Consider the following 27,650-nt stretch of genomic DNA (forward strand, 5'->3'; position numbering starts at 1 on the left):
GGGAGGATTCAGGATGATAAAAATCTTACCCGCATATCGTTTTCTGATATGTGCTGTGGTCTTGTTGGTCACTGCCCTCTCGGTGTTTGTTTTGAAGGAAACTCTGAAGCTTTAAGGAACATGGACACAAAGATGATGGGGTAATGGCATGTTGCTCAAGAACATAATAAAACAGGATTGATCTTCATGACACTTAGAGCTATTGGTGGAAATATATTTCCCAGTAGGTTTTACCGAGAAACGTATTGTACTTAACTTACATTATGCATTTTCCTGATGCATAATAAAACATGTTGTGTATTGGGTTTCGTTTGTATTATAAATCGGTGATTATAGATTCCATGTGTGTTTACTTGTTGAATACCTTTCACCATTTCTTGTCAGGAGACATGAACCAGTTTTCCGTTTCTCATACTCCTTCTTCAGCTTGCTGTCTTCCTCCTCCGAGTAATTGTGCCATGTGGTCCCATCATCACTTCTCTGCCACACGTATTGCGCACCCGGTTTATCTTCATCCCTTCCGTTTGCTGAAATATTTTGACGTTAAAACTACCGCTCTCATTTTTGGCTCTCCTATATTCAGGACCTAATCAATAATATTCAGTGCTAGAAAAACAAACTTGCATGTCTTAATATGACCAGCTGACTTACACAATTTCTCGTTATTCAAATCACGACCCCCTATCATGCCCACCACCCCTACTCAAGTTTAATCCACGGTTGACACTGACACAATCGTAAAATGATATTAAGATGTGTTTCTTTTAAGCAAAAGTACTTCTATTCGCATATAAAGACCTTGCTTTTAATGGATCAAGTCGTTTACAAGCCCCTTGGGAGCTTGGTAGTAGCATTAATGCCATTCCTACAGTCGTTACTTCAACAAACACGACCAAATGACCTCGTCATATTACACATGACACAGACAGCTTAGCGTTTTATATCTGACCCATTTTCTCTCATGACAGTTCGCAGGGTTAAGTCGTTACACCAAGAAAGGTTTTCACAGTTTTACTCCGGCATGACAAACTTTAGGTGCCCTCGCCATTAGCACGTGTGTGGTGCTTATGAACGCTTGATAAACGAGCGTGCTTCTCAAGAAATGACAAATGTTATATGCTGTGACCAAAGACTGCTTACATTGTCCAGTGGAACACAGAGAACCGTTCGTTTCCGGAACCTGCACTGTCTGGCATGAGAATGGGTCTCTGAAAGTATGATTTTACAAGTCAGTGTTATCAAAAGAACACATAATCTATTAGTCGGTTCACAAACAGCAGTGTGAGTAAGCTGAAACCAATTGTTGTCCCTATGACCCGACCCATGATTCCCTACCTTAGCTTCAGTTCGAATGTATTGTTTTCTCCATAGTTGTAGTTAAACGTATCTCCATTTTCCCAACGAACCTGGAGATAACAAAAACGAATACCGGTCACTCCTTGTTTGATGAAAGAACAGAATATCGAAACTGAACATGACATGTATTTGTTGGATCCAGATATTTATCCATATATTTATTAATGGCGTGGGGGTTACCTTCACTTTGTGGCCACGCTTACGTATGACGGTGCCTAAACTTCCGGGTCCACCATCTTGATCTTGATAGGCGTCCAACCAGTGCGGCCCTGAAGCAGTTGTATTGTTATTGTATTATTGCTTTTCTCGATATAAAAGAGAAACAGGAATTAACGTCGAATTCAAAATTATTGCAGAGAGGAATGAGTCAGTTAAACAGTGACCCAGGCAGAACCATATTCTGACTGCAAGCTAACAAGTCTTTGTTTTACCCCTTCATGCCTACTACCAGGCAAAGTAACATAAATTCCTATTCATTGATCGAGGGACGGTGGGGTCGCCTTGTGGTTAAAGGGTCCGTTGTTCACGTTGAGGACCCGGGTTCGATTCCCCACATGGGTACAACGTGTGATGCCCATTTCAGGTGTCCCCCGCCGTGGTATTGCGGGAATATTGCAAAAAGGGAGTAAAATCATACACACTCACTCATAGATCTAGTCACTGTCTGGTGTTCTAGCAACTAGTCCATTGAGGAGGTCGAAAATACGAATATCGAAATGGTCTCGCTTGGTGCACCTGCTACATACCTCTTTCTACTTGGACACCGATTGTGATTTGACTATGCTCCACAACACGCGGTAGATAGTCTGCTATCAGGACATCAAAGGCACTTTCCTCGCCGTACCTGTACACATTTCTGCCTCCATTGTCCCACTTGACCCATAGAGAATCTGCAAATATGACAAATATATTGTAAATTACATGATTTTACAGTAAGGAAGTTATTACCGATTCTTTGAAACGACCTCAAAGAATCCAACGATATATATAAAATATGTCAAACTCCCTTACCTGTCTCATGTAGCGCCGGTATTCCACTGATATGTACTCGGGTTATTTTCACATTCACATTCTTATTCACATTCACATATAACTAAACACGCCTAAATAATGGGCGGAAACGTAAAAAAATAGATGCATTCAGTAATATGCGCACCTGCTGATTGTCCGTGGTTGATGACAGTCCCCGGGCCGTCAGCGTCTTGATTCCCCCACTTCCAGTCAGGACCCCGTTCTACCCTTGTTCCAAGAGGGGGAAGATTGCCGTATTCAATGGCGTTGCTGAAGTCGTCTGTAGCACCTAAGTCAACCTCCACACTGCAGAGTTGTTCTCTAACAATGGCTTCAACCTCGTCCTTGAAAAATACAAATACAGGTATTAGTTTCACAGCTACCTTGAAAGTAGTTTTCCATATTTCACGGTAACATTACAAAGATTGCAGTGAAAGATGGAAATTGTTACCTTCTCTTCCGTTGTTACATCATGAGTTATGGCATCAATGATGACATCGAGTTTGTGGTGGAACTCGGCGGGATCAATATCTTCACTTCTCACACAGGCGAGGACACTGCTGCTTAGCCGCTGTGAACCGAACACACAAAATGTCAGCCCGTGATGAAATATATCTCACGGACCTAACATCCGATTTCCAGAAGTAGTTCCAGTAGTTTATGAGTGTATCGACTACGTTTGTTGCTGCAAGGTGGTTAATCTATGTTGAGTAGTGTAATCTTATTCATCTAATCAACCAACAATTGTCTTCAACACCTTGTCAGATTGCTTGTTTATTCATATTACCAACCCTTCTTGTCGTAATCATCGACTTACCCTGATGTGCTGGTATCTACTGAGTCTTTTCATGTCTGTCTTTTCCACAAATTCGCCTTTACAAATTGTCGAAAGGGATTCTAGGAAACTCTGCAATATTAAGAGCATATACATGCATCACAGTGTGAATATTATCACGGTAGACGAATTCAGTCATGACTGTACAGTATCCTATTAAAAATAATACAGGTAGGGTACATTGATCTCTCATACAGTTGTCTTCCATGGGGATAAAACAACAACCTAAACAATGTTTAAAGGGATGACAGAAAGTAAAAGTCTTACCTTATCCGCATTCCCTACCGGAATCCACACGATGGGTCCGGCCACAGCACATTTGAAGCCATCATGTCCTAGGTCATTGACTGAGGATATCACACATAGCTTGGCCTATCGTGAACAAACATAAATGTAATCACGATATGGTAATTGTTTCAACAATTTCTGTCTTAAAATGTTAGCTTTAAAAGATAATAGCAGTGATATGGTCTTGTAGGATGCATTTAAGCGCCTAATGAGCCATGCTCAGTCACCTGAACTAAAAGACTGTTTAGTTATTTATACAACATATAACCAAAATGTGAAATGTATACCTGCTCACATGGACGCGTTCCGTCTTCCATGTGTACCTCGCCTTCGACCGTAGCTAAACCATCAGTGATGAAAATTATTCTTGGAGTCGTTTTTATCCCGCCAAAATTGCAAATTCCGCCTTAAAAGAACATAAAAGCTAAATACATCGTTGTTCAGTGTCGTTTAGACCGGATAACAATACTTCATGTGTATGTTCTTGTGTTAGTCGATGACAAGATTAAAGCAAACTAATGAGTTTTCGTAGGTCTATACATGATCCTAACATGAAGAACGTACATACAACTGCTTGTACGTTCATGTGGAGTGTAGCATTAGAATTAATCTGCAACAACCCATGCTTGTCATAGGATGCGACTGACGGGGTCGGGTGGTCAGACTCACTGACTTGGTTGACACATAGATGATAAAATTACAAATATGATACATATTTTTTACTTTTATCAACGAGTGTTGACATAATTGGTATCAGTAGACACGAGGGTGAGATTCCATTTATCATCAAAAATCACTCTTCTTTACTTTTCAATGAAAATGTACATCTCTGAACACTGTACATGTACTACCATTAGACTTACAGTGCAGAGATGTCATGGCATTGTGACGTCATCAAGGTCATGACCTCATAGCATTGTCAGGGCTTTGCACAAATCTACTGTCAAAACCATATCCCCTAGGAGATATCTTATGATCTCACACAAGTAATATGTCCTGTGGAACATGGTTTTGGATGATAAATGTCACTGTGTCCCACTCACATAGATCGGTGCCCATGATGTCGATTACTAGATCACCATTTCCAGACCCCCTCCGTATATCTGGAATATTGCTGCTGGTGGCGTTAAACAACAAACACACCAACAAAACTGGGGGAGTACATACCATTCCTTGCACCAATTCATACATACGGACAGGAACATGTCGATGCCGTACATGCCATTCCTTGCACCAATTCATACATACGGACAGGAACATGTACAATGCCGCTCTTAGTGGATGCTTGTTGATCATTGGGAGACTAGCACTTCACCTACCCCTGACAAGACAAGACAAGGCTACGACGAGACCTTGGAGAAGAGGAGTTGTCCCATGTGCTTCCAGTCCATCTTTAAGTAAAGCAAACGATGCGATGCCACTAAGGACAAGCGTAGAGGTTATAAAATCACATTGAATGTAAATATACTAAATTATGACCTCAATGACGAGAAACGTTATCAGTGTTACTTGTTACATGACACGCTAAATGACAGCAGGGTGCAAAGTATTTAATTGCGTGCTGTATTATATTTGGCTGTGTTGAGATTATGTTGCCGTTTTCGTTTGTTCTATTTTATGTGATAAACCATACCCCATTAACATATCGTATTGACGTCCACGTACCTATACAGTCACGCAACGATTCATAGTCATTTGTCAGGTGATGGGCAATTCTTGCTGTGCCCCCAAACGTAACCAGAGCCACATTTTCCTCAATGGAGTGTTCTTCTGCTATGTCCTCAATTCCTGTTTCAAAACATACAAGATTTAGACGATTTGGACACTTACCTGTTATAAATACTATGTCATAAAGACATGAAATCTCATAATCGATTCTTATATGTATTCATATATGACTACATTTGCTTTAAAGATGCCGGGGATGAGTTTTCTGTTGATAAATTCCCATCACCTCAAAACGTCTGTATACATACCATCGATGAGTTCTCGGGCAGTTTTCTTCAGTTCTATCAGTGCATCCCCCCTCATACTGCCGGACGTGTCGAGACAAAGAACGGTGTCTAACCCTAGAGCTTTAGGAATGCCTTCAGAATCACCTGCTGCAATGAACATTGGACGACATAGACGACTTGTGCAGCTCAGTGAAAATTAATGTAAAACAGTTCGGATACACAATAGAAAATACTGTTGGAGAAATAGCCACGCAAAGTATCACTTTAAAAAATCATCAGGTATTACAATGAGATGTAATAGCTATTTCATCACAAATATTCAGTGAATAAACTAGGATGAATATTAGGGACACCCCGCAATGTAGAAGTCGGCCTACTCGGTACCTACAATATCTGTTTCATGTTCCGTTAGCATTGATGCAGACACGAAATCCTGGTTTCCATATACCAAATGCCATACTGAAATCGTTCGTCGTAACGTTCTTCTTGTACACCTTTCTCAGCCCATTGCAAATTCCACCCGTAGATCGATGCTCATGCACTTGATTGTCTGGTCCAGACTCGATTATTTATCGACCATATAGTTTGAATATTGCTGAGTGCGGCGTAAAACCTAACTCACTCATGTTGCAAACTCTGCGAAATTCTGAGGTCGACAGCCAACCATTCCACCAACATCATCTTTGAGACATGGCTGGCTATGACAATGCTATGACAATACTGTAACAATGCTATGACAATGCTGTGACAATGCTATGACAATACTGTATGACAATGCTATGACAATGCTGTAACAATGCTATGACAATGTAACTGCTGACAATGCTATGACAATACTGTAACAATGCTATGACAATGCTGTGACAATGGAATGACAATGCTATTCTCACCTGCGTCAGACAGTCGAGTGCAGCATGACGTATGTCGTCATCCCGGAACCATAACCTACATTCTGACCGACGTACTTGGCAAAAATGACGAACTCGGGATGAAAAGTGTAAACCTCCATTCCTCAAAAACATGGTGTATCCCAAATGTAGGTGTTGATGACCTCCACAGGGGGCGGGGGCGTAGCCTAGTGGTTAAAGCCTTCGCTCGCTACGCCGAAGGCCGGGTTCGATTCCCCATAAGGTTACAATGTGTGAAGCCTAATTCTTGTGTGCCGCGCCGTGATATTGCTGTAACATTGCTAAAAGCGGTGTAAACCATACTCACACACTAACGTTGATGACCATCGACTTGATGTGCCAACTGTTGTCAAAGGCGCCTGGGTAACACAATCACTCTTTTCTATGGAAGAGCTTCTATACCCATTCATTGTAACCAAATAAACTATGCGAGATCAGTAACCAGGATGTATCACCGTGGACTGCTTCATATTACATTTGTAATTTGCAAATTTTAACCAGTAAGGTAATTTCATTCTTATTGCTGGAATGACAGGAGTTCACTAAATTATATATTAGATCCAAACATAAACACGATACCACACATAAGCTTAGAATAATGTATTACATACTTTACATCACTGACATGAGAAAAATAAGGATTTCCTGAAAAATGAAGTTTAAAATAAGAGCATGTTTTGACACATACCGCTGGTTATTGCCTCTTCATATGCACCCATCATTCCATCCAAAACACTAGTTGCACCAGGAATGTTTTCAAGGATACTCCGATATTCTGTCATCTGTCGCATACTCTCCAAGAAAGAATCCGTGACAGCTCTCCCTTCCTTAGTCACGCCAGTGTCAAACCTTCCCCTGGATATAATTAAAAACTGAAGTTCATGATATCCAGGATATGCTATGACCCGCATGCAATAAAGAAGTCACCGACGAAAACAAACGTCGATAATTTACACATTAATGCTCTCACATTATACACAAATTATGTGACAGTTATTATCTCATTGTACACACCCCTTGGCCAGTTTCGACAGCGTCTCCCTGTTGTCCCGTCTCATTGTGACTAGCATACTCTTTAAGTCTGTAACATCAGGTACATTCACAGATGCCAGTCTCCCCATTCCTTGACAAAGCAGTTCAGAACTGGAATTTCTCCCATGGGGTTGTCTCTTAGCACGGTGTTCAACGTTTGACGGTTCCTTGGGACTGTTTTCAGCTGAAGTGTCTTTCGCAAAATTATCCTTTTCTGGTTGCTTTTTCAAACCATCCTCTTTCCCTACTGATGATATATGTGTCTGTGCATTTGTAGTGAGCCTGTCTGCTAATTCAGGCTCTGGTTCCGTGTTTGTAGCCCTAAGATTGCATTGTGCAAGGTCTGATGTTACACCATGCTGTTGGGAGCTGGCACATCTGTCAAGATTCGACAATTCCTCCTGATTACTTGTGTCTTTGGTGAATTCATTTTCGTGGTCGTTGTCTGCTGATAAAGTTCCAATGTGTATGATGCTTCTCATTCCACCTGGGTAGACAGAACCAGAACTCATGTCTCTAGCACTAAAATCCAGACCAGTAACGATGTCCTGTTTTGTTACACTGCCATCCACTGCGGTACAGCTGGCTTCACTCCCTTCAAGAGCCATCTCCTCAACGGATGGCGTGCTACCTTCGATATAGTCTAAGACACGTATTAATGTAGCTTTAATGTTCTTGATTTGTTCCCTATGAGCAACATCATGCTCTGTCAAGAGTTCTCTCTGGCTTGATATTTCTTCCTCTATCAATGCAAACCTTTCATGAAGCGGTTGTTGTTGTACCGATTGAGTACCCGGAGTACTACAGAATAAGACATATATTGATATAAGTACACCACGTGAGTACTACAGAATAAGACATATATTGATATAAGTACACCACGTGAGTACTACAGAATAAGAAATATATTGATATAAGAACAACACGTGCAAAACGCCATTCATATCAACCTTATTTGATGCAAAATTGTACATGTTGTCTTGAAAAGTAGTATTACTTGTTAAATGTAACATTTATAACTATATGAAGTAGATGTAGATTCTTTGATATAGTGAGTATTCAAACATGTCAGCCACTGCATGGCGTGGTTAGGTACTTAAATACAGTCACGTGTTTGAACATGTTTCTGCAGTGAAAAACCATTCTATTGACCCGAGGAGCATGGTGGCTAGGTCGTCACTGGCGCTCACAATAGACGTGTAATGTTGCAATGGTTTCACCTAACCGGTGAACATTTCAGGTGCACAGAGCGGATTGAACATCACGCTGATATAAATGGCATACTGGTCCGATGGTCAGTAAACTCAACTCATCCACTCACAATAATACTTCACCTTTTGGTTCGTCTATCAAATCTTTCTCCACTCTGGTTGAAACTGTGAAAGAATGTGGTACAGGGCACTGTGTACTGTCCATCTGATTTCAGTGCTACGTTGATGTCTGACTTCAATGACACGCAGCTACATACAAACTTTCTTAGCAGTCTGAAAAATTCATCTGATCTCTCGGGAAATGGTGTTCTTCTCGGATGCCGGAAAGTAAAATGTAGAGGCGGGGATCTCACTGCAACCAGTCTAACGTTAATTGTTTCATAAACTTCACTGACAAAAGAGTACAGATGTTTCTTTTCCTGAATGACTCGTCTGCAGAATTCGTCTTCAACAGAACTGTTGTCTTTCGTTGGTTTTAACTCAACTGTTGACGTCACCGCTTCCTCAGGCTCTTCCCAGTGCAGACATGCTAGTAGTTCCCCTGTTGTGAAGGAAATCACTGGAGAATATATGCAACAAATAGTCGAGTTTGCAGAAACATGCAAAAACAGGAAGGGTGGTGATTGTTATAAAAGTCCCATTATATAACAAACTGTCAATTAGAGGACATGTATAACACTATTCGTGTGTTGTTTGTTTATTGGTTAGCGCCGCACTCAGCAATATTCCAGCAATATGGAGGCTGTCTATAAATAATCGACACTATATGCATTGTGCATCACGTTGACAGCCATTTCCCATTAGTACCTGTAGTTTTAAATATTTTCTTTCTTGTTTACACAGCACAACAACGATAGCTGATTAATTCTCATACGTTTCAGTAATGTATTTCTTAATTTCTTAAGCTTTTTCACTACAAAGGTTTACAGTTTAACACGTCAGTACTGAATACTATTTTCAATAGCATGACTGTGCACATGCTTATCGCACATTTGAATTAGAAAGGTCAGCTTATCATCAGTTAGGCACACATAAAAGAACCCACTCGACAAAACTGCAATTCGTTATTTATGGTAACAGCTGCATGCACGGTCTAAAAATATTTATTTGAAAAAGTGGAACCGGATCGGAAAACAAGCAGCATGTTGCTGATCTGAATACCGCTCCGAGATGCAAATACAAAACAAAATAACTATAGTTTTCTGCGTATAACATTTAAACTACTTGTGTCGGAAAGTAATATAGAGTGCTACAACACAAATGTGGCTGGCAATACAATGAAAGAATGCCATTGGATAGATTCTAATATTTCAGGATTATCATTAGTAGATCCATTTGAGTAGCCGAATAGGAATTAATAATCAAGTCATATCCCTTAGCATAAAGGTACATTCTAGTTCTTATACCATTGCATGTGCTTGAGATACACTAATATAATCTGTGTTGCTATGCGTGTGTTACATGTGTTAGTGATAGGGACATATAAGGACAAATATGTAGATCTGCAAGAAACATTGACATATTTTGGTTGCTTTCATTTGCAGACAAATACAGTACGTTCCTGCACGGTAACAATAGAGGAATGTGTTTACTAATCACACACTTGTCATGTACTACATATGCACTATAATATAGACATTATTCTTTTCAAATATAGTCGGTTATTAGTGCAGGTTTATAATCATGATCAACATATTTTATCAGTGACCTACTGCCACAGAAACAAGAAATTATGTTGCCCAAACTTCATGATATAAGACTCATTCAGTAAATATAACAAATGTGTATTGATTGACTAATTTTCATTTGGTGGAAAATGACCGTAAATCTCATCATCTTTCCACATCAAGTAATTTCCGTCATACATGTTAGTCACAGAATCTCATACAGTGTCAGTGTGTGTGCCCTTCAGTCCTCACTTTCATTTTGAGATATGATCAGGAAGTATATGAGTATAATGTGTTTACAGGAGTAAGAGTTAAATGTGTTTACACGTGCAAGAGCATAATGTGTATACAGGAGTAAGTGTATGATGTGTTTACAGGAGTAAGAGTTAAATGTGTTTACACGTGCAAGAGCATAATGTGTTTACAGGAGTAAATGTATGATGTGTTTACAGGAGTAAGAGTTAAATGTGTTTACACGTGCAAGAGCATAATGTGTTTACAGGAGTTAGTGTATGATGTGTTTACAGGAGTAAGAGTTAAATGTGTTTACACGTGCAAGAGCATAATGTGTATACAGGAGTAAGTGTATGATGTATTTACAGGAGTAAGAGTTAAATGTGTTTACACGTGCAAGAGCATAATGTGTTTACAGGAGTAAGTGTATGATGTGTTTACAGGAGTAAGAGTTAAATGTGTTTACACGTGCAAGAGCATAATGTGTTTACAGGAGTAAGTGTATGATGTGTTTACAGGAGTAAGAGTTAAATGTGTTTACACGTGCAAGAGCATAATGTGTTTACAGGAGTAAGTGTATGATGTGTTTACAGGAGTAAGAGTTAAATGTGTTTACACGTGCAAGAGCATAATGTGTTTACAGGAGTAAGTGTATGATGTGTTTACAGGAGCAAGAGCACAATGTGTTTACAGGAGTAAGTGTATGATGTGTTTACAGGAGTAAGAGTTAAATGTGTTTACACGTGCAAGAGCATAATGTGTTTACAGGAGTAAGTGTATGATGTGTTTACAGGAGTAAGAGTTAAATGTGTTTACACGTGCAAGAGCATAATGTGTTTACAGGAGTAAGTGTATGATGTGTTTACAGGAGTAAGAGTTAAATGTGTTTACACGTGCAAAGAGCATAATGTGTTTACAGGAGTTAGTGTATGATGTGTTTACAGGAGTAAGAGTTAAATGTGTTTACACGTGCAAGAGCATAATGTGTATACAGGAGTAAGTGTATGATGTATTTACAGGAGTAAGAGTTAAATGTGTTTACACGTGCAAGAGCATAATGTGTTTACAGGAGTAAATGTATGATGTGTTTACAGGAGTAAGAGTTAAATGTGTTTACACGTGCAAGAGCATAATGTGTATACAGGAGTAAGTGTATGATGTGTTTACAGGAGTAAGAGTTAAATGTGTTTACACGTGCAAGAGCATAATGTGTTTACAGGAGTAAGTGTATGATGTGTTTACAGGAGTAAGAGTTAAATGTGTTTACACGTGCAAGAGCATAATGTGTTTACAGGAGTAAGTGTATGATGTGTTTACAGGAGTAAGAGTTAAATGTGTTTACACGTGCAAGAGCATAATGTGTTTACAGGAGTAAGTGTATGATGTGTTTACAGGAGTAAGAGTTAAATGTGTTTACACGTGCAAGAGCATAATGTGTATACAGGAGTAAGTGTATGATGTGTTTACAGGAGTAAGAGTTAAATGTGTTTACACGTGCAAGAGCATAATGTGTTTACAGGAGTAAATGTATGATGTGTTTACAGGAGTAAGAGTTAAATGTGTTTACACGTGCAAGAGCATAATGTGTTTACAGGAGTAAGTGTATGATGTGTTTACAGGAGTAAGAGTTAAATGTGTTTACACGTGCAAGAGCATAATGTGTTTACAGGAGTAAATGTATGATGTGTTTACAGGAGTAAGAGTTAAATGTGTTTACACGTGCAAGAGCATAATGTGTTTACAGGAGTAAGTGTATGATGTGTTTACAGGAGTAAGAGTTAAATGTGTTTACACGTGCAAGAGCATAATGTGTTTACAGGAGTAAGAGTTAAATGTGTTTACAGGAGTAAGAATATGATGTCTTTACACGAATGAGAGTATACTGTGTGTAGGAGTAAGAGTTAAAATTTACACGAGTAAAGTAAAAATATAATGTCTTTACACGAGTAAGAGTTAAATGTGTTTACAGGAGCAAGAGTATGTTGTGTTTACAATGGTAAGAGCTAAATGTGGTTACACGAGTAAGAGTTAAATGTGCTTACATGAGTAAGAGTTAATTGTGTTTACACGGATAAAAGTAAAATGTGTTTACACGAGTAAGAGTTGAATGTGCTTATATACATACACAATACCTGAATGGATGGAAGACCTATGGCGTGTACGAACCTGTTTGACCTGTGCCTCGCTCAAGAAAACACTCGTTAAAGAATACATCCACTACAACATGTGAGGGGTCATCTGTAATCACCTGTCCATTGAGGGTGCATCGAATATGTAGGTCTCCCATGGCAATCTACAAACAATCATTTGTGACAAAATAATACAATCGTAAGGTTATAATTAAGTATAAGTACCATATGGGGGCAGACACTGTTATCATTCTTTATTCAATATAACTGCAGATGCTGTAGAAATAGAAGCATAAACATATATGAATATGCATGTAGTTGTACTAGCCCTTGTGCTTGTGCGAGAAGCCCCGACTTACTATCATGTGATCAACTGAGCAAGTCGTTGTCATGTTACTAAATATAGATTTAGGCGACACTGGTACCGAGCTTATCAAACATGTGATTGTTACTTTAAAATCGATATGTTTGCCTATCAAGGAACAAGGATAGAAGGCGTACTTATCTGCACGTATTCATTCAGTTTGCAGTCTTCCAACACACTTGCCAGTGGTACTTATATCCTCGATCTTGCTAAATATAGACATGACATGGCGTACATGACCTGATCACCCACACGGCAGATATCTGTATACAACTAACTTGCCAGTGGGTTACGTCCCCTTAGTTGAATATCACAGGATCACTCGGCTCGAACTGTTCAATATCCACTCAAGTGTCAGCTTGTGTATGTTGGTAATGAAATTCAAGATCTATGTTCACCAAGGTATTGCCAAGGACGCGTGTGGTTCCTACATTTGATTTCTGACTTATAAATGTGTTTGCAAAGCATACATACTGGTTCATTGTTTTGTTTCAATAGTCACAATTCATACAAGTATAATCTTTTGTATAACAACGACCTCCCATTAGAGAGATTATCAATATGACAACTGATATTTTATCATACAAATTGCTTCATTCAAGTCACAGAGTCAATAAGTAAATATGACTCTACATATATTCTTAATATCACCAGCTTATAAGGTACTGACAGGTGTATGGGCTGAGAATCTTCCTTCCACAACACTGTGGTTTACTACCAAGTCTACTGGTTGTGTCTCCCGTCTAGGACACCGTGGTTTACTACCAAGTCTACTGGCTGTGTCTCCCGTCTAGGACACTGTGGTTTACTACCAAGTCTACTTGCTGTGTCTATCGTCTAGGACACTGTGGTTTACTACCAAGTGTACTGACTGTGTTTCCCGTCTAGGACACTGTGGTTTACTACCAAGTGTACTGACTGTGTCTCCCGTCTAGGACACTGTGGTTTACTACCAAGTCTACTGGCTGTGTCTCCCGTCTAGGACACTTCGGTTTACTACCAAGTGTACTGGCTGTGTCTCCCGTCTATGACACTGTGGTTTACTACCAAATGTACTGGTTGTGTTTCCCGTCTAGGACACTGTGGTCTAGGACTACCAAAGTGTACTGTGTCTCCCGTCTAGTTTACTACCAGGTGTACTGACTGTGTTTCCCGTCTAGGACACCGTGGTTTACTACCAAGTGTACTGGCTGTGTCTCCCGTCTATGACACTGTGGTTTACTACCAAGTGTACTGGCTGTGTTTCCCGTCTATGACACCGTGGTTTACTACCAAGTGTACTGGCTGTGTTTCCCGTCTAGGACACCGTGGTTTACTACCAAGTGTACTGGCTGTGTTTCCTGTTTAGGACACTGTGGTTTACTACCAAGTGCACTGGCTGTGTTTCCCGTCTAGGACACTGTGGTTTACTATCAAGTGTACTGGCTGTGTCTCCCGTCTATGACACCGTGGTTTACTACCAAGTGTACTGGCTGTGTCTCCCGTCTAGGACACTGTGGTTTACTACCAAGTGTACTGGCTGTGTTTCCCGTCTAGGACACAGTGGTTTACTACCAAGTGTACTGACTGTGTCTCCCGTCTGCCACTGTGTCTCCCGTCTGCCACACACCGTGATTTACTACCAAGTGTACTGTCTGTGTCTCCCGTCTGCCACACTGTGCTTTACTGCCAGGTGTACTGTCTGTGTCTCCCGTCTGCCACACTGTGATTTACTACCAAGTGTACTGTCTGTGTCTCCCGTCTGCCACACTGTGATTTACTACCAAGTGTACTGTCTGTGTCTCCCGTCTGCCACACTGTGCTTTACTGCCAGGTGTACTGTCTGTGTCTCCCGTCTGCCACACTGTGCTTTACTGCCAAGTGTACTGTCTGTGTCTCCCGTCTGCCACACTGTGATTTACTACCAAGTGTACTGTCTGTGTCTCCCGTCTTTACTGTGGTTTACTAGGTGTACTGTCTGTGTCTCCCCGTCTGCCACACTGTGCTTTACTGCCAGGTGTACTGTCTGTGTCTCCCGTCTGCCACACTGTGTGTCTGTTTACTGCCAGGTGTACTGTCTGTGTCTCCCGTCTGCCACACTGTGCTCCCAAGTGTACTACTGTCTGTGTCTCCCGTCTGCCACACTGTGATTTACTGCCAGGTGTACTGTCTGTGTCTCCCGTCTGCCACACTGTGCTTTACTGCCAGGTGTACTGTCTGTGTCTCCCGTCTGCCACACTGTGCTTTACTGCCAGGTGTACTGTCTGTGTCTCCCGTCTGCCACACTGTGCTTTACTGCCAGGTGTACTGTCTGTGTCTCCCGTCTGCCACACTGTGCTTTACTGCCAGGTGTACTGTCTGTGTCTCCCGTCTGCCACACTGTGCTTTACTGCCAGGTGTACTGTCTGTGTCTCCCGTCTGCCACACTGTGCTTTACTGCCAGGTGTACTGCCGTCTGTGTCTCCCGTCTGCCACACTGTGCTTTACTGCCAGGTGTACTGTCTGTGTCTCCCGTCTGCCACACTGTGCTTTACTGCCAGGTGTACTGTCTGTGTCTCCCGTCTGCCACACTGTGCTTTACTGCCAGGTGTACTGTCTGTGTCTCCCGTCTGCCACACTGTGCTTTACTGCCAGGTGTACTGTCTGTGTCTCCCGTCTGCCACACTGTGCTTTACTGCCAGGTGTACTGTCTGTGTCTCCCGTCTGCCACACTGTGCTTTACTGCCAGGTGTACTGTCTGTGTCTCCCGTCTGCCACACTGTCTGCCAAACTGTGATTTACTGCCAGGTGTACTGTCTGTCTCCCATCTGCCACACTGTGCTTTACTGCCAGGTGTACTGTCTGTGTCTCCCGTCTGCCACACTGTGCTTTACTGCCAGGTGTACTGTCTGTGTCTCCCGTCTGCCACACTGTGCTTTACTGCCAGGTGTACTGTCTGTGTCTCCCGTCTGCCAAACTGTGATTTACTGCCAGGTGTACTGTCTGTCTCCCATCTGCCACATTGTGATTTACTATCATGCTTCGATGAACAAATATAACGCAAGAAGTAAGCCAATATTTATTCTCTATGAACATCTCTCATACCAAACAAAATAATACGTGCATATGCAAGTTAAAATTATACATAAATTGAAAAATACCGGCTTTCCTATGACAGTTCTATAAACATTTAGCATGTAGGAACGAACCAGAAATACTTCATGTAAGAACACCAATGATAAGATAGTGACAGTGAAGAACTAGTGAGTGAATGGGGTTTAGCGCTGTTGTAAACAGTATTCCACTTATATTACTGAGTGACAACATGATGTGAAGGACAGCCGAAGTTATGAAGGTTTCATAGGTTTACAACTTCGGTGAAACCCACTGGTATGGTCCATGGTTTAGACAGGTGTAGAAATATAACCAGGGGGACCGAGATTGGAACCTTGATCATAATGGCCCTTATAAATGTTTTAGAAGATAACTAACAACGCAAGCCTTGCAAGTGTTATGACTTTCAAGAAGCATGGAATAAACAAGTAGTTTCTTTATCCTTACTGATTTCTTTAGTGACGGATTCGAAATTAAATGTCATCTTCGTAATCATAAAACCTTAGTAAAATGTTCATGTAGTTCACGTACTGTATTACTAACGACTACTAAGCAGACCTCGCCTGGGAATTACACCTGTATACCTGTCTGGCATACACATTGCACATCATCAGTGCATGCGTTGGTAAACTATCATATCAATACATGATTTAAACTTTATATCTGAATAGATTTTGGAATCAATATTATAACGCCAAATATCTTAATGAGTTCTTAACTGTTTATGTACCAGTTCACAAGACAGCATGACCATTTTGTCAAGACCAAATATACCATCATTTCAGAGATCATCGTCTTAACCTTTTTAATTCTTAAAGTTTTCGTGCTTATATTCATGGCATCGTGTCGATTTAAATTTTGACATGTTCATCATCTCACAAGTTTGTATTTTTAATGAAAATACTGAACTAGAAACATTGAAATATATCCTTGAGTCCAGGGAGTGAAGCCGTAACATTTGCACATCTCTAGTCCTTCTGATTTACACCTGCAAAAGGAGGTACAATATCATCGACTGAAGTTTTGTACCATTACTCAAAATACTTCATTCTTCCAAGTAGAAATATGCATGTATCAACCGTTTTGGGGGGTAGACGTCCAGCTCTTAGAACATTTACAGCTCTTAGTTGTGCCTTGTCAAAGCAATAAAAGTGGATTTTTCAGAGTCGATTGACACTCTGCGTATCTAACGAATATAATAAAAACTGTGATCCACTCACGTATTCTTCTTACTCTTCGCTTCGAGGTACCATCAATTCTCTTTTCGTGCCAGTCCTTGAAGAGTACTCTAAAACTGTAAGATATTTATAAACAATGACACTGTCAAATAAACGAAGAATTGTGTGTTTTTTATAGAAAATCGAGAAATGATTTTCCTAAATATGTTTTTTAGACCATACTATTATTATACATACATCTTGTGTTCAATACTAGACACACTATCTGTAATACCTCTTCTTCTTCTGGCGATGAAGACACTCAGTGCCAGCCATAATACCGTGCAAGGCTTTCAACAAATACATTGGCAACACATACATCTTTGAAGTATCTATCTTCGCAAATAACTGCAATATCCTGAAAATTGCTCATCCCGTTTCTTATTATTTGTTTTCAAACCTGCATTCTAAAGCGTTCTTTCACAACATACATACACCCTACTCAAGTAGCCTTAAGTTGTTATTACCTTGTGTTGTCTCTCTGTATCACACACGATCCTGTGGGGCGTCTCAGGTATTCCTTCTCCAGTTTGTGCATCTCCCGGTCTCCATACAACCGCCATTCATCTGACCCAGCCTCCCACTGCCACGCCCACTGTCCTACACCTGGTGCTTCTGCAGCAGCTGTTTATAAGAGATGAAACAGTCTTACGTTTACATCAGAAAGATTAAAAAAAACATTAACATGGTTAAGACAAAGCTTCTCAGAAACACCAAAAAGTAATTTTAAAAAGTATTAAGTTATTCACATCATGTATTTAACATTTGTTTTATGTAGATATCAATCTGCAAATATCCTTAAACATTTAAGTGGTTATGGCAATGCATCATTTACCGTCATCTGGTAACGCTTGTCCAGGAGCGGCATCAGTTTCAAAGGAATTCATTTCAGTCTGAGTAAGCTCCATCAAACACTCGGCAGGATCTCTGGTCAGATAGACAGAAACATATACAGTATTTTGTGTCCAATATATCCGTCGTTTGTGTGAACACATTAGTTTTACTTTTACAGTTACATCAATGAACATGTGAACCGGTAGAGAATATTGTTTGAGAAATTGACACATTTCAAACATACGGAGGTCTTCTTGTACCTGATAGACAAATCCAACTTGTCACCCTTCCCAAATCTGTATTCGTTGATGTGACCGTTTCGATTCCATCGGACCTACATAAGAGTTTATTTCATTCATTATTATACAAGTTTATAGATGTGCACAGGCAGAAATGTAAACCAAAATAGTTCTTATGTTCCCATACATTTCAACAATTGCAATTACCGCTAAAACGCTTCTCTATATCTATTTACAACACTGTTACCTTTACTTTGCCCCGGTTGTTTTTGCGGATGACAACCCCTATGCCCCCTTTGCCTCCATCCTGGTCCAAATATTTGTCCTTCCAGTCCGAACCTGTGGTTAGACATTTGTGTGTGTTAATTGTTTCAAGCTCATAGTAGTACACGTGACTAAGCTTAGCTTATCTTAACGTCACAGAACAATACAATATTGCTACAATACCGATGGTCCCTATTACCAATGTGAAAACAGATGCTAATGAACCTGCATCTAATAACTTGGTACACTCAAACACAACTATGTGAAACATGCTTGTTTCGAAGTAAAATTTTATCCTTCGGATCACTCGAAGCAATTGCTAATGTCCGTCCGACCTCGACACAGATGTGTATGACTGTGTATATTATGCTTATTGTGTTATTAAAAGCCTTTCACCTTGTGAAACTTCAAAGAGTAAGGATTAAACTGTGTAAACATTGACGCTTATTGTATATGGAAATACCATAGGGGATATTCGATCAGGACATGACACCATACACAAGACGTATATTAAGATGATCTTTCTTTTCAGGTCACATGTTTAAGGATACGGACGTGCATATGTAATGTTCCATGTTCATGAGAAACCTAACGTATTTCTTTACCTCGTGTCACCTCACAGCCGATCTCTATCACCAGTTCCGATGGAGTTATCCTTGGTTGGTCGTGCACTACGATCACATCCCTTGCGTTCTGATAACCATACCGATATTGCTGACACTCGCCATTGTCCCATGCAACCCATAGCAGCTCTGTTACAATAAAGATACATACTATCACAACTTTCAAATATGAAATGGAGCAAAATCGTAATTTTTTTAATTTTTACTATGCAATATCAAAACCTAAACAATGGAATGGATAATATTGTATTGCCTTAAATTACTCTGATATTATATTCATGAAAGAGATTCACTTTTGTCATCGTCGTCTCCTTCAGTGTGATTGATGACTGTCCCTGGACCCTGTGAGTCCTGGTTTCCCCATTTCCACTGTGGACCACGGACAACTCGAGACCCAAGCCGGGGCAGGCTCTCATCTTTGAATTCCACCACGTTTCGAAAATTTTGGGTAAGAATCTCCGTAGAAAAGGCATGACTGGCAAGTCTCTGTTCGATCTTTTCTTCAATTGCAGTAACAACAGTTTCCTGAACAAATAAGTAAAGTATAGACACGTACATCTGCTATCATAAGACAATTGTTAAAGGCACAATGTCACACATTTTCGACAATAGTTTGGCTTTATTATATATATTGGGGCATATGCACTCACTTTAGCTTCATATTGACGCAATAAAAGACTTAATATCCCTTACGACTTGAAATCGATAATTGCAACTTTGAAGCGACCAGAGAACACTTGCCATATATGGAATGTAAACAAATGCTGGAACTTTTTAATGTACGTACGTACTTTTTGGAATAAATTATATGGTAGCTTCCCTGAGGACTGATAGTTAGTATTCCTGAGAGAAATATATTTTTTTAGAGAAGTGTGTATGATATATTGCCTTCAAATGCATGTTCAGATAAAAGTAATCAATTGTATAATTATTCGACAAACTGACCTTGTCATCAGTGTCCAAATGTTTGTCAATTCCGTTTACTACGGCAACAATGTCATCAGAATCAACTTCGGTTTCCTCCTCAGATATAATCTTTTTCTTGATGACCGCATAAGATTGTCCAATAAGAATCTGCAAGTAAGTATTGAGTGTTATACATATGAGTACATCTTCATAATACCAATTGCTTACATTGAAAATTTACAGGATATGGCTTGTAACTTGTGTGGGTTAATAGACTGAGGCAGGACAATTCACCAACAGGTGTAAGACATGGTGGCTTCTTGGACAAGTATATATCATTATACTGCAAGAAATACCTGAATACGCTGATACTTGCAAAGATCACCAACATCTTCACGTTCTACAAGCACGCCGTTATCCATGCTTCCCAAAGTCTCCAGAAAATCCTGAAAATTCCGTATAATATCTAATTAATGAGACGATACAAATCTTTAACTGATTTACTACGGTACCCTTTTTGTGTGAGGAATTAAAGCAAATTTACAAGTATTGAGGCATATGTTTACATTGTAAACACAAAAGTAAACCAAAAGGTCCACACACTGTTTTTGTGTCTGCACTCACTGACATTGAGTACGGGTACAGCAGTGAAGTGTCATCAGCCGGCCGTTTCGGCTGTCTCTCATGGTAGCATCTTGAACTGCTCATTTGTGACGTCATTTGGAATTTACGTCACAATATGATTTGAATGATGTCATCACAGCTGACGACGTGACAATACAATGGTGTGAGCGATGTTTGTATGTATTAATACGCAGCGAATTTCCGGGAATCGAATACCATTTGATCACGTTTTTCAACCAATCAGATTAAAGAACACAGTCACTTTGGGTTTACAATTTGCATTAGTTCAAAAGGTAAAACAAACATATATTAACTGTACCCTGTTTGTGTTGCCAATAGGAACCCACACAAACGGATTGGGGAATGCGGTCTCACTTTTCCTTTCACCGAATTCTTCCATCAGTCTGACAACCCGACGTTCTTCCTGTACAACAAGACAGATTAATTGTTATCACGTTTTGGTTTTCAATCAACTGAGTCCAAAATATACACAAAGGGGACAAAACCCGCATTCACAAATCTCTGCTAAGCAATAGTTTTTAAATACCTACAACACCTGTGCTTGGTTCAGTCTTCTTGAAGATGTCGTTGTAAACAGTTGCTTGTAAAAGGCATAAATGAAGTACTAAATGGTTTGGATAGCCTCATGAATTTACCGCATGTATCCACTCGGATCCTTGAAATATGGACTGAGACTCACACTCTCCATATCCCCAACGTGATCAGTACTTCCAAGTTCATCAGCAGTACTTCCATCCGTAATGACGATTACTCTGGGTTGAACTCGATGAACACCCTTTATGTCAAGATCACCACCTGCATATAGAATTATTATATACTGAAAGGCAAAAGAAATGTCGTAATATTGGAAATGTCATTTAAGTATCAATTGAACATTTGAACCTATTTTTTCAAAATAATACGCCACTGAAATGCAGTACCGACTTTCATCAGAGAAGATAACCCCTCTCCATTGTCCCCCACGACAGTTTTGCCGCTGTTGTGTCCACTTGGATACGTTCCCGGCGATGACGTTGGGTGAATATGGGTCTCCTGGCAGGACATCGACAAAACAGGTTCCTGGCTTGGAGACGTCGCCGAATGGTAGGTCACTGACTGGTCGCTGGTGGTTTCCTATGGTCACCCACGCTGTTTCTCTGCCCCTTGCGAATAGGTTTTTAAACGTGTTGATGGACGATATGACGGTCCTGGCGACGTGTAGTTACACGGGGTTGACCACTACGTGGACGGTCATCAGTGCTGCTGGTGGCGTTGTATCGCATTCTAAGACGTTCTATCGTTCGTACGCTGCAACTGAAGTCATTAGCAATGACTCGAGCATGTTGACCAGCGTGCAGACGTCCAATAGCTTGCTGTGGTTGATCTCTCGTTAACCTAGTCATAGCTGCTGTGATCAGAAAACAAGTGAACGGTTGCCGTTCAAGCCGGCAATTTATTCCTGAATGCATTTCAATGTTGTGTTTGTTGGAACTTTTCCCTCTCCAAAAACACAAAAACATTTCTAACTTCAATCTCAAACAATACTTTATTGGGCAATACAGGCTATACGACCACGATTCATGTTTCCTCAAACTTGACTTCGGTGTATATTAAAAAAAATAGGTTCAAATACTCCATTGATACTCAAATGTCATTTCTAATATCATGACGTTTCTTTTGCCTTTCAGTTTATCTACAAACAGGGTTTGTTGGAGTTAGCATATAATGTTAACGTTGGACGCCAGTCCGTACCATTGCATAAGAAAGACTCCAGTGTTGTAAAAGGAAAAGTGAAAGCAACCTACCTCTTCCCAGTATGGCACAAAGGCAGACTAGAAGTGTTTCGAACATCCAAGAGCGTCCACCAATGTGTAAGTTCTCTGGAAAGGTGAAATTGCATTAAACGTTGAGCTTTGTAGACCTAATCAGAATGGAAGATTAGTTCATTCTTTGTTAATATGATCATGTGAATAAATCAGTTCTTTATATTGCCCGTTTTTTTGTTTTGTAGGAGAGAAACTGACTAACCTATAACAGCCCTGAGACTTGAGTAGTCATTACTAAGGTGATGAACGATGCGGGCGGGGCCTCCACAGGACACGATGGCAACGTTCTCCTCCATCTCATACTCAGCAGCAGCATCTTCAACTCCTGAACATACACAAGTCACACAGATTTAAGTAAAGGAATATTTCATAACGTGTAGAATATTAAGGCGAAACTTTGTTGTGGAGTTCTTGCCTTGAGTCTAGAAACACGCGTGAACTGTTTATTCAGCAAGATTGTGGCTACTCACCGTCTATAAAACTATATGCGGTTTCCTTCATCTTTTTAATTCCTCGCTCGCTCATTGTGCTCGACGTGTCCAGACACAAGATTGTATGGAGGCCCCTGGCAGTTGGAGGCATAGGAACATCTATATACCGAAACCAAACACAGAGAATTTAGTTATAGAGACATACCACCAACTGTCACTTTGTCAAATAATTTTTAGATCAAACAAGAAATTATTGCAGCACTTTCAATGCCTACCATCCTTCATTGCAGATTCCACGGTGGCTACCAATCTCTGAACCCCAGCTGAAGTTCCTTGGACACCATAGCGACTGAGGAAACTTCGTGCCTTACCTAAGAATTTAAAAACATTTTAATTAATTGCAATAAGGTTTTTTTAAGCTCCTAAAGCATTAGTAACATACTTTGTTGAATATGAGATAAACTACATATCATTCTAATGATCGTAATGGTGATGAAATAGCCTTATTGTGAACGGCGGATTATACTGGTAGAGTAGAATATGCCAACCCTATTAGAGAACACCTAGTGTCGTCACTGATTTTCGGTGATCTATTCATCTAATTTTCGTCTATCATGCTAAAATGGTATCTGTTTCGTCGGACGATTGAGACTGATTATTCCCAGTGGTTGAGGAGTGATATTGTTCAATCACGGCTTCATGAAAGGCATGCATCTCTAACACTGCATGGAATATGTCAATTGTCATTAGAATGAAAACGATTTTACCTACCGCCGGTGCTGCCATCTAGTACCGATGAATGCAAAGTCTCCACGGGTAAACTGGATCGACAAAACGTTCAGAAAATTAAGACTGAACACAACAAACGCTAAACACAAAATAATCGAATTACATACATAATATGGTGCCCTACATACAACAAAAACATTTTCAGAAGACCCAACAGTGTTGTTTTGCAAAAGTAAATGCTTTGATGATGATGTTAGATTGAAAATACATTGAAAAAATGTAAGGCACCCTACCCAGGAGGATCATCTTCGGAGCGACTGTCCAGTTCTAGGCAAGTTTCATTTCTTGTAGTGACGGATGGTGAATGGTCTTTTCTAGCATCCTCCCCGGACAGCGTTGATTTGAAGACAGACTGGTGTTCGGGATACGTATCTTTCATCTCCTCAGTGGAGGAATAGTTAGCAGGTTCTTCATCGTCAGAAAAGCAGTTATCATTATGAGACACTTCCGACGTCGTGGATGGGGTGGTAAAAGAGTTCTCCCGTTGGGATTGCTCCATCCCTGACTTTCCTTCAAACGAACCGGGCATTATTTGCTCTTCTTCAGACCCTGTGTCCACTTCCTGTTGCTCAAAGCCTAAGTTCGTGATGCTATCATTACCAGTTTCTGCCGTGTGCCCGGTAGTGCCATGGAGAGAAACCAGCGTATCATGCTGGCATCCTCTAGTTTCATCAGAGATACCAGCACTCCTTCCATTGTGAGTTTTGTCGACCAACTGATGAACAGAGTGAGCCAGCTGCTCGACTGAGTGCCTTAGCTCCTCGTTGAATGCCTTCTGCTCATCAAACCGTTTTCTAACATCGATCTTTTGACGATGTATATTTTCCTCCAATAAGCCGAAACGAACATCAATCTCAGAATCTAAAAGTAGATTACCTCCTGTCATTGTCATGTGAAGACTAATACAGTTACCAGGCGAGACAGTTACCTGGTTAGTTATATAATACATTCAGTACAAGTTCTAAGATTTCTTACCGTTGTGTGAAGTGTCCAGATTCTGTGACCCTCCCGATTTGGAACTGTTTGAACAAAAGTAAATCATGAATTAAAGAAACATCAATGCAACAGCTTTCGTTAGTTATCATCTACATATAGTAACAAAGCACAAAAAGACGTGGAGACGAAGTGATCAGGCAGTTAACTTTTAACAGCATTTATCAATAAATGAATATTAACAGCAAACTCATCTATTCTGAATACAAGAAGAGGTATAATGTACTTACCTTGTGTCCCCCTCTCGCACAATCATGACAGGCACATCTTCACTCTCAGTCTCCGATCCATATATGGTCATGGTAAATTCCATATCTTCAGCTACGAAATCCTGCTCTTGGTCCTGTACATGCAGAGTAAGATCAAGTGAAATATTTGTGTTTGTGGACTCTGAAAACGCACACTTCAAGATATTTTCCAGCTCACCAACACGAGATGCTAAGTTGTCAAAACCGCCAGAACTGCGATGAAGGAGTTCTAGAGCAAATGGTTGACTTTGTACTCGAGTTATTTTAACTTGACATTCTTTCAATAATGTCGCCGCAAGTCGTCTTAGCGACGCGAATCTGTTTTCACACATCCCGAGGATAACGTCGATGAAAGAATCTTCCCGTTCTTCGCGAAGACATATCTCAGCAGTGTAGGTACAGGCATCATCTTGTGGATGTTCCTCCCACGCTAGCGTGATGACAGTTTGATCGGCTGAAAATATATTCATATATTAATGTATAGCATCAATAGAAAGGAGTCTCACAGTTTTGTATCGACATGTTCACAACAGCTGTTTATGACAACTGGAATGATAAAAAATATCTTCTTAAAGATAGCTTCTTACATGAATCCATGAAATAGTAAATTAATTATATGTGTACATAGTGTATGTATTGCCTGTTGTCTTTCTTCGATCTCTTATCTGTTTCATTCCAAATTCATCCAGGGAAATCTGTACTGCCTGAAAATCTTCACTTAAGGTCATCAGTTTGGTGCCTTTTCTTTCACTAAATACTACGGTCACGCTGGGATCCCACGTGTCACGAGCAGAAGTGTCACTCATCTCCATCAGTTGTTGCAGCCGCAGTTGAGTCTCCCGCTCTTCCGTCTCACAGTCCGGTTCCTTGCTTTCTTCCATACTTCAGCTTGCACTGAGGGCATCATTCAGAGTATACCCTATCGAAAAACAGAAAATGTCGACATATGGAAACTTCACAATACTCGAAATTGTTATACGCGTTCGTTCGTTACGCCGAAGACCCGAGCTCGATTCTCAATGTGTGAACCCATTTCCGGTGACCCCCGACGTGATAACGGTGCATTATTACTAAAAGCGGCGTAAGACCACACACTCACACACTAATGGCGTTAAGTAGCTTTGAGAGAAACAGTCATGTAAACACACAAAACATTCATATTAATTCATATCATAATATGATTCACAAATAATTATGTGTAAATCTTTACATAATTGATGTTTTCTGTGCGTTAAGGAAACGTATTCATGTGTGAGTTTTGCCACTCCAGGGTAAGTTGTTCGCGAAACATGTATTTGCAATGTCTGCTTGGCACTCACAAGACACCCCGAGTTGTGTCCCTTTATTTGATATGTAACGAATGAATGCTTGGTGAGGCTTTGCTATGAGCGATATTGGTAAGACTGCAGATAATAAAACTGTGATTACTTCCCAACGTTATTATGATTCTTGGATTCTACCAAGGGTCATTATAAATGATAAAACATATTGAAACCAAGTATACAGAACCTACTCACACGGCCATGTCAGCGTCTCATTGTAGTTTCTGTTTGGGCGTATTTTCCGACAGGTGCTAATTTTAGACATGAAGTGGCACACGACAAACTAGGTCACAGATACGACTGATACGGAATTCCCAGGGATCATAGCCGTGTTCGTGGAAAGACATAATGTCATGGTGACCTGGCCCGAGATCACATGACGAAACAGGACGCGAAGTCGCTTTTCCTCGGGAATAGCTAGTTCTATTCTTCCCTGGTTGAGCAATGCTGGTGTACTATGCTGGTGTCAAGTCATTGTTACATTGCACGTACAGCCATACTACTGCACCGTTACTGTCATTTCTAAATGTGTAGGATGTGGCTGGGGGCAAGGGGAACCGGGGCATGGAGGTTATGTCTTAGTCTGTCTCACAGTCCCTGAACCACATTAATTTCCCTACTGCCAAGCCCTCTCTGCAGTGCTAAAGCCCTAAATAATCTCTGGTCTCCCTAGGGCTCCTTTTCAATATAAATGGGCTTGTTTGTTACTATCAAAATTATATATATTCAGAGACTAAGCCTTAGTCTAGTTATGTCTGTGTGGCCAGTGCTATACCTGGACTCGTGGGTAACGTGGTAACCACTTGTAACCTATATGCCTTCGGGCTGGCCTCCTACATGAAGCGGAGCGGTGGGGTAGTCTAGTGGTTATGGCGTTCGCTCGTCACGCCGAAGATCCAGGTTCGATTCCCCACATGGGGACAGTGTGTGAAGCCCATTTTTGATGTCCCCGCTGTGATATTGCTGGAACTTGCTAAAACAGGCGCAAAACTATACTCACTCACCCCTACATGAAGCGAGCTCGCTTTGATTCACTTCTACATGTGTGCATTGAGGCAGGGAATGTATCTACACAGCTCTATGCCATGCAGTGACCCAGTCTTAACGTGGCACAGGGCCAGACATAATACCGTCAGAAGACATGCCATACCCGTTGATACCGGTGAAACACAATGAGAGAGTGATCCATGACTAATCCGGGTGCTACATAAGTAACATACCCCACACCTCAAGTGTGTTATTGTACTGGACTACACTGAATCAGTTTTAAAT

General features: G+C 40.6%; 2 protein-coding genes across 6 annotated transcripts in view; both read right to left on the minus strand.

The window, feature by feature from the left end:
• LOC124280415 overlaps positions 1–13,245 on the minus strand; it is a 14,533-nt gene extending 1,288 nt beyond the window's left edge. The window contains exons 1-19 of one of the 3 annotated variants that reach the window (XM_046716350.1): positions 13,128–13,245; positions 12,746–12,790; positions 8,720–9,137; positions 7,368–8,186; positions 7,042–7,208; positions 5,467–5,592; positions 5,156–5,278; positions 4,810–4,881; positions 3,778–3,896; positions 3,470–3,574; positions 3,185–3,274; positions 2,819–2,938; positions 2,513–2,711; positions 2,103–2,246; positions 1,537–1,625; positions 1,336–1,406; positions 1,141–1,208; positions 365–527; positions 30–109 (exon numbers count right to left, since the gene is read on the minus strand). In XM_046716350.1, coding sequence (XP_046572306.1) covers positions 30–109; positions 365–527; positions 1,141–1,208; positions 1,336–1,406; positions 1,537–1,625; positions 2,103–2,246; positions 2,513–2,711; positions 2,819–2,938; positions 3,185–3,274; positions 3,470–3,574; positions 3,778–3,896; positions 4,810–4,881; positions 5,156–5,278; positions 5,467–5,592; positions 7,042–7,208; positions 7,368–8,186; positions 8,720–9,137; positions 12,746–12,764 — 2,992 coding nt within the window. In that variant the 5' untranslated portion in view covers positions 12,765–12,790; positions 13,128–13,245. Of the gene's footprint in view, positions 1–29; positions 110–364; positions 528–1,140; positions 1,209–1,335; positions 1,407–1,536; positions 1,626–2,102; positions 2,247–2,512; positions 2,712–2,818; positions 2,939–3,184; positions 3,275–3,469; positions 3,575–3,777; positions 3,897–4,809; positions 4,882–5,155; positions 5,279–5,466; positions 5,593–7,041; positions 7,209–7,367; positions 8,187–8,719; positions 9,138–12,663; positions 12,791–13,127 lie in introns of all 3 variants that reach the window. The other 2 variants (XM_046716349.1, XM_046716348.1) reach the window with 2 other exon arrangements.
• A 2,769-nt stretch (positions 13,246–16,014) lies between these two features.
• LOC124280413 lies at positions 16,015–26,666 on the minus strand. 3 transcript variants are annotated; one of them, XM_046716342.1, is made up of 22 exons: positions 26,574–26,666; positions 25,697–25,975; positions 25,039–25,510; positions 24,791–24,834; positions 24,049–24,676; positions 23,798–23,847; positions 23,302–23,397; positions 23,066–23,185; positions 22,798–22,920; positions 22,575–22,649; positions 21,470–21,585; positions 21,089–21,193; positions 20,502–20,591; positions 20,185–20,313; positions 19,533–19,764; positions 19,222–19,368; positions 18,600–18,691; positions 18,374–18,447; positions 18,115–18,206; positions 17,747–17,903; positions 17,283–17,356; positions 16,015–17,050 (listed from the first exon to the last, which is right to left on the minus strand). In XM_046716342.1, exons 2-22 carry the CDS (start codon positions 25,935–25,937, stop codon positions 17,031–17,033), a joined length of 3,177 nt encoding a protein of 1,058 aa, XP_046572298.1. In that variant the 5' UTR covers positions 25,938–25,975; positions 26,574–26,666; the 3' UTR covers positions 16,015–17,030. The 3 variants fall into 3 exon arrangements, with proteins under 3 accessions (XP_046572298.1, XP_046572299.1, XP_046572300.1); XM_046716343.1 differs by having other exon boundaries at positions 26,570–26,604; XM_046716344.1 differs by lacking the exon at positions 26,574–26,666 and adding an exon at positions 26,267–26,284.
• Between the last annotated feature and the right edge of the window lie 984 nt (positions 26,667–27,650).

Source organism: Haliotis rubra, unplaced genomic scaffold (genome assembly GCF_003918875.1).
Source record: "Haliotis rubra isolate DU_JTF1 unplaced genomic scaffold, ASM391887v1 Scf267, whole genome shotgun sequence".
NCBI classification, from domain to species: Eukaryota; Metazoa; Mollusca; class Gastropoda; order Lepetellida; family Haliotidae; genus Haliotis; species Haliotis rubra.